At 37.2% G+C, this 12,033-nt stretch overlaps 1 protein-coding gene across 1 annotated transcript; it reads left to right on the top strand.

Annotated features, from left to right (window-relative positions):
• The first annotated feature begins 8,287 nt into the window (after positions 1 to 8,287).
• On the top strand, positions 8,288 to 10,450 carry LOC131153557 (pentatricopeptide repeat-containing protein At3g04760, chloroplastic). The gene has a single exon (XM_058105945.1). The coding sequence runs from the start codon at positions 8,692 to 8,694 to the stop codon at positions 10,423 to 10,425; it is 1,734 nt and encodes a 577-aa protein (XP_057961928.1). The 5' UTR covers positions 8,288 to 8,691; the 3' UTR covers positions 10,426 to 10,450.
• Positions 10,451 to 12,033: the final 1,583 nt, after the last annotated feature.

Here is a 12,033-nt window from a genome sequence, read left to right as displayed (position 1 = left end):
GTAATTGGGAAAAAATGTCATAAATTATAAGAGTATTTATTTCTAACAACTTGTTCATTTATGTATTTACTAACACTACTACTTAATATGTAAAGCTACACCTTTTCATTTTAAAACATTTATTTAATCATGTTTAATCCAAGGAGATGACTGCTAATAAATAGTGTTAAAGCTCAAGGTAAGTGTCAATGATTAAAAGCTTGAGAAAACTATTTTCGATTTTTCATATTTAATAATTGGTAGGTACGTAGTGGTAGGCATGGCCATCTCTATGTATGCACATGAATGCACACTTTAATGGGCCCATTTCTCTTCGAATTTTACAAAATAATAAAAATTTAATTTAATTTTGTTATAATATTATTAAGTTATGTTTGGTTTATGAAATAGTTATTCCTTAAAATAAAGTGAAATACATAATATATTTAAGAGTATAATTAATAGCTATTCCAATTAAGACTGCACTCCAGTAATTATTACTTGAATCAGCTTGCAAGATTGTTCTCCGTTCAGGAATCTGGAGTGGCGGCAATTGCATAGCCATTCCTTTAAGAGACCTTATCACTTGTGTGTGTGGATTCCCAAGGGAGCATGTTTTTGTGCATTCATTATTATTTCATACAACATGATAAACTTACTGAATTTTTTTTTAGATTAATAAAAAGTTTCATTTTGTATTTTTTTTATGGTAACATAATAATTTTTCGTATAATTATTTTTAATTACCTATTCATAACTAATGTATTTTTAGAAATGGGCACTCTCTAAATTAAAAGTAGCTTGAAGTGAGGATTATTAATCAGTTGACTAGTGCTGAAAAAATTTAAAGAATGTAATGCATTGATTAATTTTAAACATGCAGGGATAGGATTATCATTTTTTAGAATTTAATGTTATATTAAGTCATTTCGACAACAATTAAGATGTGATTAAAGAAATTATCATTTAAATTTTACCAATTTAAAGCCTTTATTTTAAGATTATATTTATCTTAATTTTTTATTTAAATTTTAAATTTACATATTTTATTGTTACTAATTTTGTGTTATGTGAATTTATATATACTATATAGTGTAATTGTAATGACAAAATTCGTGCCTTGAAATTAAAATAAAAAAAATTCTATACAAATATTTAATTTAAAAATAATGGGTACAATCTCTGTTTATTTTTCTCTGGTCCCAGGTGGTGGAGATATATATCTCCGGGAAGGACAAACTGGGCTACATTAATGGAGAATTACCCCCTTCCATCTCCAACTGATATATCTTACCGAAAGTGGTGAACAGACAATGTGATCATCAAAGGCTGGTTGATTAACTCCATGGACCCGGCCCTAATCTGCAATTTCATTCGATTTCCTGCTGCTACAGAGGTATGGGATTCGGTTGCTACAACTTATTTTGATGGGGGAGATACATTGCAGTTATATGAGCTCAGGCGCTGTGTCTCTCATCTCCGGCAAGGTGGTGGATCCTTGGAAAAATACTATACCGACTTACAAGGATTATGGCGTGAAATTGACTTTCGTCGACCGAATCCAATGGAGTGCCCAACTGATTTACAAAGGTACAATAATCTGCTTCAAGAGGACCGAGTGTATGGTTTTTTGGATGGTATGGACAATAAACTTGACAACATCCAGAGTGATGTATTGCAGCTGCACCCGTTCCCTTCAGTGGAGCAAGCTTATGCCCATGTTCGGTGAGAAGCTCTCCGCCAGGTGGTGATGAATACGGTGGAGCATGAAGTCCCTGCTGGAGCTGTGTTTGCCTCCTAGAGCCTCAAGCTTGGTCAAGGATCTCCTACATGGCCGAACGGGTTCAGGTTCCTCTAAAGCCTCTCGGTCCTCTTCCAATAATGTGAAATGCTCTCACTATGGGAACTCAAAGCATACCGGTGAGAATTGTTTTCAATTGCACGGATATCATGATTGGTGGCCCGAATTTCAAGAAAAAAAGAAAAAGAAAAAGGAAGCAGCACAGGTTAATGGTGGCATAGGAAAAGTTGTTGTGGTTACAGCTGACCCGTGCCTTTCTCTCATTCCCTCCAATGGCTTGACTCACGTGACTGCCTCTCCTCCAAACTCAAGTATCTCTTGTCATGCCCTGCTTAGTTATGGTAATGGACTAGATAGTGCTGCATGGCTCCTGAATTCTGGAGCCACATACCATATGACCTTTGATCTTGCGGATTTTACCTCCCGCTCACCTCCCCAATGCACCAATATTGCTAATGCCAATGAAATTATTTCACTTGTCACAGGGGCAGGCTCAGTAACTTTATCACCTTTATTACAGTTGACAAATACTCTCCTCATTCCTTATCTCACAAACTCTTATCTGTGAGCCAAGTTACTAGAGATTTAAACTGTATGGTCCTAATGTATCCTAATTATTGTTTTCTTTAGGATATTCTCACCAAGGAGATAATTGGGCGTGGTACTAGGAAGGGGGGATTATACTACATGGAAGACTTCAGTTTGAGTCGTGCACATTAGGTGTCCTCTCGGGAGTCCAAGATTCAACAGATATGGTTGTGGCATTGTCGTTTAGGTCATCCCTCATTTGGGTATTTACAACATTTATTTCCTGATTTATTCTCGAATATGGATCTGTCAACTTTTCATTGTGATGCTTATACTTTGGCAAAAATTCATCGTGCTAATTATCCATTACGCTTGAATAAAAGTGATACTCCATTTGCTTTAATTCACTCTGATGTATGGGGTCCCTCTCCTTTACCTACTATTTCTAGAGTGCATTGGTTTGTGCTGTTTATTTATGATTGCACTAGAATGACGTGGCTTTATTTGATGAAAAGTAAGGATGAAGGGTTTAGTATTTTTCAATCCTTTCATGTTATGGTTCAGACATAATTTGCCCCCTCAATTCGAGTTCTTCGCTCGGATAATGGTGGGGAATATGTAAATCATCAGTTCATGTCTTACTTTCAGAAACATGGTCTCATCCACGAGACGTCATGCCCTCAAACTCTGCAACAAAATGGGGCTGCCAAATGGAAAAATCGACACATCCTTGAAATTGCTCGGGCTCTCCTTATGAGTACCCATGTTCTTGCGCACCATTGGTCAGATGTTGTGACCACTACTGTGCATCTCATCAACCACCTTCCCTATAAACTCTTGAAGTTTAAGACTGCTCTTCAAGTTCTGTCAGACTCCGTATCACTACCATCTATCCTAATGTTACCTCCTCGGATCTTTGGTTGCGTGGCTTATGTTCACCTTCCAAAGAATCAACATACCAAATTGGATCTGTGTGCTCTTCGGTGTTTGTTTCTAGGGTATGGTACACACCAAAAGGGATACCAGTGTTATGATCCAACTACTCGAAGGTTTCATACTACTATGGATATTACCTTCATGGAACCTGAACTCTTCTATTCTTTATCCTCCTCCACCCCCTCACTTTAGGGGGAGACACCAAGTGAAGAGATGAAGTGGTTAAGTATTGATTGGCTTGAAGACCAGAATAATCAGAATGACAACTCTATGGCAACACCAAACATGATCACAGGATCTAAACCAATGAAGAATCACCAAATGAAGAATCCCTCTTGCCTACAGTATCGACAAACTTATCTCCTAAGAATATTCCTAAGGTAAGCCATACTATTACACCCTCCTTTACAAATAATATAAAGTCCTCTGCTGGATATATCTTACCTTTAAGGCACAACCGTGGTAAACCACCAAATAAAATACTCATTAGACATAGAGGAAAGGAGATCAAGGTACCTAGTTGCCAACTATGCATCCATGGAAAAGCTACTTGAACCTCTCAAGACTTTTTCTAAAGACCTATCCACATGCCAGAGTCCCACTACTATTCAAGAAGCACTAGCCGATCCTAAATGGACACAAGCTATAGAAGAAGAAATGAGAGCATTGTTAAAGAATCAAACATGGATGTTGGCTCACTACCCAAGGGGAAGAGAACCATTGGATGCAGGTGAGTGTTCTTTGTGAAACACAAGGCAGATGGATCTATAGAGAGATACAAGGCGAGACTAGTCATGAAGGGATACACCCAAACGTACAAAGTAGATTGTCAAGAAACATTTTCACCTGTAGCAAAATTGAATACAGTCAGGGTCTGCTATCTCTTGTTGCTAACTTGAACTGGCCTTTACATCAATTGGATGTAAAGAATGCATTCCTTCATGGCGTTTTCGAAGAGGAAGTCTACATGGATATACCTCCAGGATATACAACCTACTCAAAAACTGAGGTTGTGTGCAAATTGCAACGAGCATTATATGGATTAAAGAAATCACCTCGGGCATGATTTGGATGATTTAGTCTGGCAATGAAGAAATATGGGTTTTGTCAGAGTAACTCAAACCATACACTATTCTTAAAACATCAACAAGGCAAGGTAACAACGTTAATTGTTTATGTTGATGATATGATTATTACAGGAGATGACAAGGAGGAAATTGCCAGGCCACAAAAGCAATTGGCCATTGAGTTTGAGATGAAAAATCTAGGCGGGCTAAAATATTTTTGGGTATAAAAGTTGCTAGATAAAAACAAGGTATATTTCTTTCCTAACGAAAATATATGTTGAAATATTTTCTAAAATATAAAATTTTATAGGGTTTTTCAAAGTTTTCCTTTGATTAATTTTCTAAAGCATATAATGTTATGTGAGTTTGTCCCATATTGGAAAAAACGGAAAAGGAAAGGTCATTAATAATTGACAAGGTGGAATAATCTCTTAAAATTGGTTAAAAGAAAGTTCTAGTGTGTACTCTAGTGCACCCTAGGATGGTGCGAAGCACCGTCCACACATGCGTGTGTGCGGCGTGGGCTGTAGGGAGCTAGTGGCGCATTTAGTTGGTGCGACCTAGTCGACGATACCATCAACTAAACATGAAATCCCGAGAGTCTTGACCAAGTCGACACTAGGTGCGACCAGATCAAATCTGCAACCTTACGGAACGGATGTGTTGGCCTAACCAAGGCTTACGACTCTTGATTTTGATGATAACAAAGTAAGGTTATCTAATGTTCTTCAAAGTTGTGATATTTCAGATATTGAAAAAAAAAAGAAGCATACTTTATGAACACAAGTGATCGATTCTGAAAGTTCAAGAGACCAACATGGAAAGACTCAAAAATCACAAGAACATTGAAAGCTTATATCAACTCAAGTGATCAATATTGAAAATTTAGGAACTCGAAGCAACAACTTGATGAAGTTTTTCAAAGAGAGTTCAAGAAATAAAGAGAGTCTAATAGGACATGTTTGTACGTACTTCAAGTATTTTCAAATTATGAAATTGCATTTTGAAGCTCATTAGGAATGAAGAGACCTTAATTTTAAAACTTAGAACATATTTTTCAAAGAAAACAAATTAACATTCCAAGAATAGATAAGAAGAGAGAGAGAGAGAGAGAGAGAGAGAGAGAGAGAGAGAGAGAGAATAACAATATTTTAAAAGTCAGATTTTTTACTTGATAGGCGCCTGACTGCACATGGTCAGTAGGTTGCCGCTTTAAAGGCTTTTAAAATACACAAACAGAAGGTCATCAGGCTACTACCTGGACCTTGACAGGCGCCTGACAAGGGTTTTTGCTGTCACCCTTCTGTCTGTTTATTAAAACTGAGAAATTCAGTGACAGACGACTACCACCCTACTGGCTGTGAAATTGACTGTGTAAATAATTGACAGGCGCTTGACTAGAAGCTCTCAGGCTACTGCCACGCGACAGATTTTAAAATTCGTAACGGACATATTTTTGAAAAATCAATTACTTGGGGCTCAAACTTGTTCAAACCTTGGACACTACTTCAAGTAAACTTGGGGATCAAGTTAAATACTTTTCTAACTCTATAAATACACCCAAGATCAATTTATTCAATTACCAAGAATCAAATACAGCTCTCATATTCTCTCATATTGCTTTCAAACTCACAAAGTCTCTCTCACTCTCAACTTGCACGAAAACTACTGAGGCTTTACTGATTCTCAATCTCTAGTATTGTGCTACAATTCTAAATTCTTTCATCCATTGAAAGAATCCTTCAGTGATATACTCTTGGGGCTTCAATCTAAATTTCATATTTGATTTGCTTTGAAGTATATAGCTCTGAATTTGTACTAATCAGCTCTTTTGAGAGCATCTCTTGTACACCTTGTTTCAAATATTATTTTGTAGATTTATTGACGGTTCAAGTGCTTGGATCGTTGGACTGAATAAGGGAATATCGTTTGGAGAGGCGGGCTTTAACCTAATTAAGGAGTGGTTGTAACGGTGTTGTTCTGCCCGGCAAAGGAACTAATATAGTGGAATCCTTTGGTAATTTGCCAAAGGCGAGGACGTAAGTTGGGGATAAGTCGAACCTCGTAAAAACTTGGTGTTCTTCTCTCTACTTTACTCTTCACTTTTTGCACAATATTTTTATTTGTTGAATGCATATTGATGATTGCAGGACTTAAGTGAAAATTCAGAGAAGACTCTTAATTTTAAAAAGTACGTTTTTAATTAACCTTTTGCAGAAACCCACAAGGAAGTACATTGGTTAATTTGCGAAAATTTTGGTTAATATAGCGCATTACAAATCAAAATTAAAACAGGCCTTGCATATAAACACAGGGCTGCTACCAAAAGCTGAAAGCATCAAGTTCTTGAATGATTGATTGATTTTAATATTGTGGTTGATTGGATTGTTTAAATTTCAATACTTTGTGGTGTGTTTTGGTTGTGATTATAAATTGATTGATTTACTTACATTCTTGTTGTAGCACTAAAACAAGTAAAAAGTTAAAAAGAATTAAAATTTTTTAATTAACCCAATTCACCCCCCCCCCCCTTCTTGGAAACACTATTCTAATTTCAAGATGCAATCTTTCGAAAAAGGCATGCTTTTGTCTATAAAGACAGAGTTAACTCCACGAAATACACAAGAAAATTTATCATTCTCTCATTCTCTTATTTACATAAAGCTTCCTCAAAATATATCTTTTTCAATTTTAGATTCTATTATCTGTAGAAATAGATTCCAAAAAATTTGTTTTAAATTACTCTAAGGGTGTTTGTGATTAGTTTTCGTTTGTGTATAATGTAAACTGATATCAGATCATAATTTGAGCTTTATTGTATCCTAGAAACGTATTTGCTGACTCAATACACACCAATCTGGTGGGAGCAAATAACGTTTTAAGGAAAACGACATTGTAACATGCCTTGAAGAATTTTCAATACTGCAGCATTTTTCCTCATCTTATTCCTACACTCCTAGATCTATTATGTGAAGTTGGAATGTTGGAATGTAAACCAGCAAATACTCCAATTATTCAGAACCATAAACTTGAAGAACACCCAAACCAAGTTCTAATAGAAAAAGGCCAATACCAGAGATTGGTTGGCTAGCTTATCTATCTCTCACATACGTGCCCAAATATTGCCTATGCAGTAAGCATAGTAAGTCAATTCATGCATCAGCTTAGTAAAGACCATATGGAAGGTAATCCAAATTTTACGATACTAAAATCATCTCCAGGAAAGGGACTGTTGTTCTAAAAAAATAATCATCGCAGGATCAGTGGCTATACAGATGCAAATTGGGCGGGAAATGCTACAGAGTACAGACAAACGATCTACCTCAAGATACTTTACATTTGTTGGAGGAAATTTGGTCACTTGGAGTAGTAAGAAGCAAAAAGTGGTGGCACTACTCATGCATAGGGGCAAGAGGAGGTAATCTTTCTCATTTTTCCAATTTATCATTAAAAGGGAATTCCTTTAACCATTGGTTCATATTTTATTCTTTAAAAAAAAAAATTAGGTTGAATTCATAAAATGTATATTTTTAGGACTAAAAGGGAATAAAATAAAAGCATAAACAAATTGTATATTGATTAATAATTTAGAAAAAAAAATTGTATCATTCCATCCAAATAAGATAGATTGTTCAAGCAGCATTGGCACTTTGAATGAAGTCATTCTACACCGAGGGACATGCCATGAAACAAAGGACAAGAGGGAGCAGAATCAACTGGCCACCGCTTGAGCAAGGCTCCCCATTAGCCATGTGCTCTAACCCTTCCTGCTACAGGCTCCCATACATTGGATCTACTGTCAAGAGGATTTGCTTGGAAACAAAGAATGGTATTTGAGGACTTGCTTAGATCAAAATATGTTTTGGAAAAAACCAAACTGATGTGACAGTAAAAGCCTTTATACTACTAGACTAGAAGGACGGCTGGTAGTCCCTGTCTATCAAATTGAAACCATACAAATTTGGAAAACTAGAAAAAATGTTGCCTTTTTATAATTATTTGGAAAATTAATAACATTAGCTTTCTATTTTACTTGGTAAAAAATAATTGAGAGAGAGAGAGAGAGGCTTGATCCTAAATTGGGTGGACCAGTATGCTGTCCTTGTTCTGCCGCGAGTGTAATTGTTTTTTTTTTGGTCTCAGTGCCACGTGTTTCCTTATCTTCTACTTTGAAAAGGTTATCTGAAATCCAATGGGGTAATCCCCTCTGTATGGCCTGGGCTGAAGCTCCAAAATATCAACACCCCAGTTCATCATCTCTTGTCAAGCTCCTTTATTTTTTTGTCCCTTTCACTGTCATGCACATACACATTTCTCTCTCTGTTTTCTTCAAGATGAAGGAAAAGAAACTTTAAAAAAACAGCACAACACCAGCAGTCAATGGCAAACTGTTCTGCAGAATTCATTCCTCAATGTCGCCCGTTGTGTACTCCACTGATGTCCGCCTCAAATTCTCATCATACTTCTGTGGTCAGCTGCAGAAACCCCAACACAAACGACAGCACCTCAAGAAACCCGTCAAAGGTTAAGGTTTCTGCTGAGACAAGGCCAACCCATTACAAATCCTACGACTTCAAAGAAACCCATATGATGAAACTCCTAAACAGGACCTGCAAAGCACGCAAGTATGATGAATCACTCTACTTTCTCGAGCGCATGGTGGACCAGGGCTACAAACCAGATGTCATTCTCTGCACAAAGCTCATGCATGGGTTCTTTAGTTTGAAAGAAGCCGAAAAGGCTATTAGGATCATGGAGATTTTGGAGTCATATGGAGAACCCGATGTCTTTGCATACAATGCATTGATTAGCGGATTTTGTAAGGCCAATCAAATCGATTCAGCTGTTGAGACGCTGAACAAGATGAGAGCTAAGGGCTTTTCACCCGATACCGTTACTTATAACATAATGATAGGGAGTCTTTGTAGTAGGGGAAAGCTTGGTTCTGCCTTGAAGGTCTTAGATCAGTTAATGGAAGATAACTGCAAGCCTAATGTAATCACCTACACCATTTTGATAGAGGCAACCATTCTACAAGGGAGTTTCAAGGAGGCTATGACCCTCCTAGATGAGATGCTGTCAAAGGGGCTTCAGCCCGATATCTACACTTACAATGCAATCATTAGAGGGATGTGCAGAGAAGGAATGGTGGATCGAGCAAGCGAATACGTTAGAAGCTTAACCCTGAGGGGCTGTGAACCAGATGTGATCTCCTACAACATATTGTTGCGTGCGCTTTTGAACCAGCGCAAATGGGATGATGGAGAGGCGCTTGTTGCAGAGATGTTTTCGAGAGGATGCGAGCCAAATGTGATTACTTACAGTATATTGATTGGTTCGCTGTGTCGCGACGGCAAAGTGGAGGCAGCGATGAACGTGTTGAAGGTTATGATGGACAATGGATTTACTCCCGATTCATATAGTTATGATCCATTCATTTCTGCATTCTGCAAAAAAGGGAGAATAGACTTGGCAATTGAGTTCTTGGACTATATGATCTCCAGCGGCTGCTTGCCAGATATTGTAAATTACAACACAATCTTGGCTGCTTTGTGCAAAAAGGGAAATGCCAATCAGGCTTTGAAAATCTTTGATAAGCTCGGTGAGGCTGGCATTGCTCCGGATGCGAGTTCCTACAACACAATGATCAGTGCACTGTGGCACAGTGGGGATAGACCTAAAGCTTTGGGAATGGTTTCAGAGATGGTGAACAGAGGGATTGACCCTGATGAGATTACTTACAACTCCCTCATATCATGTTTGTGCAGAGATGGCATGGTAGATGAGGCCTTGGGGCTTTTACGGGACATGGAGAGGAGTGCAATACGTCCAAATGTCATTAGTTACAACATTGTTCTTCTTGGTTTGTGCAAAGCACATAGAATGGATGATGCTATTGAACTGCTGGATGAAATGGTCGGACATGGATACCGTCCAAATAAAACCACTTACGTTCTGCTGGTTGAAGGGATTGGTTTCGCTGGATGGCGAGCTGAGGCCATGCAGTTGGCGAATTCCCTTCTTGCATTGCGTGTCATCTCAAAACATACATTCAAACGCTTGAGAAAGACATTTCCATTGGTTGATGCATACAAAGTACTCACTAAGAAATAACTTGTTTGATGAGTTTAGTAGTTCCCTTTTTGGAGTTCATCTTCTCTAATTTCAAAAAGAAATCAAGAACTGGCCGTACATAGATTGGGACATTTGGTAGCTGAACTTCTGAATGCAAACAGAACAGAGATTAACTTGCTTAGGACATAAACAACCGTAATGTTTGGTGGAATGCCCAGTTACATCGAAGAAAAATCCTGTTTTTTGACAGCAAGACTAGGACTGCATACGAGCTGAACCAAACTGTGGTGAGCTCAAGCTTGGCACGTTTATTTATAAGCAAGCTCGAGTTCGGCTCGAGCTTGACTCAATCTTGACTCGAGCTTAAAGTTTTTTATTCAAGTTTGGCTCGTTTAGCATATATATAACTCGAGCTCGACTCAAACTTGACTTAACTAAGGCTTAAATGAGCCGAGCTCGAGCTCAAACTCAAAGTTGACTCCATTGAAACTCGTTTCGGACTAATAAACAAACCAAGCCACTAAGCTAATTAAATTAATTGATAATTAATAAATATAATTTAAATATATATATTTTAAAGTAAAAAAATTAACATCAAATATTTAATGAGATTAATATCGAGGTTGTTCATGAGCCTATATCTCGAACTAGTTCACAAGCCTAATTTCGAGCTAGTTCACAAGTCTAATATTGAATTAGACAAGTTACTCATGAACTGGTGAACGAGCTAGTAAACAAGCTAATAAACAAACCGGCTTGCAAACCAATAAAGTCAACTTACAAGCCTAACAAGCTAAGCATGAACTAGCTTGAGCTTGGCTCTTTTAGTTGATGAGCTTGAACTCGACTCATTTAGGTGACAAGCTCGCAACTTGAGCTTGAGTTCAGCTCGTCTATATTAAGTTTGAGCAAATCACTATTGAATCAAGCACCAAGTAACTCACAAGCAAATTGACTCATTTATAACCCTAAGCAGGAACAGGAAGAACACTACAGATCAAAATGTTTTGCATTATTAGCACTCGTGCAAAATTTCTATTTTGGGTCATACACGTCTGAATTTGTGATTTGCAATACATTGACACTGCATTTGAAAACATAAATTTCAGACTTTAAATTTAAATATAAATAGATTTGGATAAATTTCAATACATCTTATACAAATTCAAATCCAAAACCTCTTCAAGCATATGGTGGAGACTTATACCCTCCATCACTGTTTTGTTCCATGAGTTGGAACACTTTTTAAGAACATAGCTCAGCTCAATTTTATTTCCATGTTTGAATTTCTTTCAAGGCAGCATGCAAAGTTCATATGCCTATTAGATTTGTTGGTGTTTATTTTTATTTTTGGGGAGAAATTTATAGCAAAATATACAATAAAAGTTCATGTGTGAAAACTCTCATTTCCAAGACATTTGATTTTTCTATTTCCAAAATGAAATCAATTTCCGTAAACATGATTTAACAATGATACCAAATCAAACCCTAATTTCTTAGAAATTTTTAGAGTGATGTTTTAATGTCAGTTATTTGCAAGGAAAAGACGTAAAAAGGTGTTAGGGGGTGAAGGAAAACAGCCTTTTCTCTAATTGAACAAATTCCGATAGAAGAAACTTGATTAGGCTGCGTATAGACAACCTTCTC

This window comes from Malania oleifera, chromosome 4, assembly GCF_029873635.1.
Source record: "Malania oleifera isolate guangnan ecotype guangnan chromosome 4, ASM2987363v1, whole genome shotgun sequence".
Classification (NCBI taxonomy): domain Eukaryota; kingdom Viridiplantae; phylum Streptophyta; class Magnoliopsida; order Santalales; family Ximeniaceae; genus Malania; species Malania oleifera.
The sequence above is the reverse complement of the archived record's forward strand: the minus strand, read 5'-3'. Positions and strand labels throughout refer to the sequence as shown.

Coding starts and splice junctions, on each gene's coding strand:
- LOC131153557 (XM_058105945.1), top strand. CDS start 8,692: ATGGCAAACTGTTCTGCAGAATTCATTCCTCAATGTCGCCCGTTGTGT.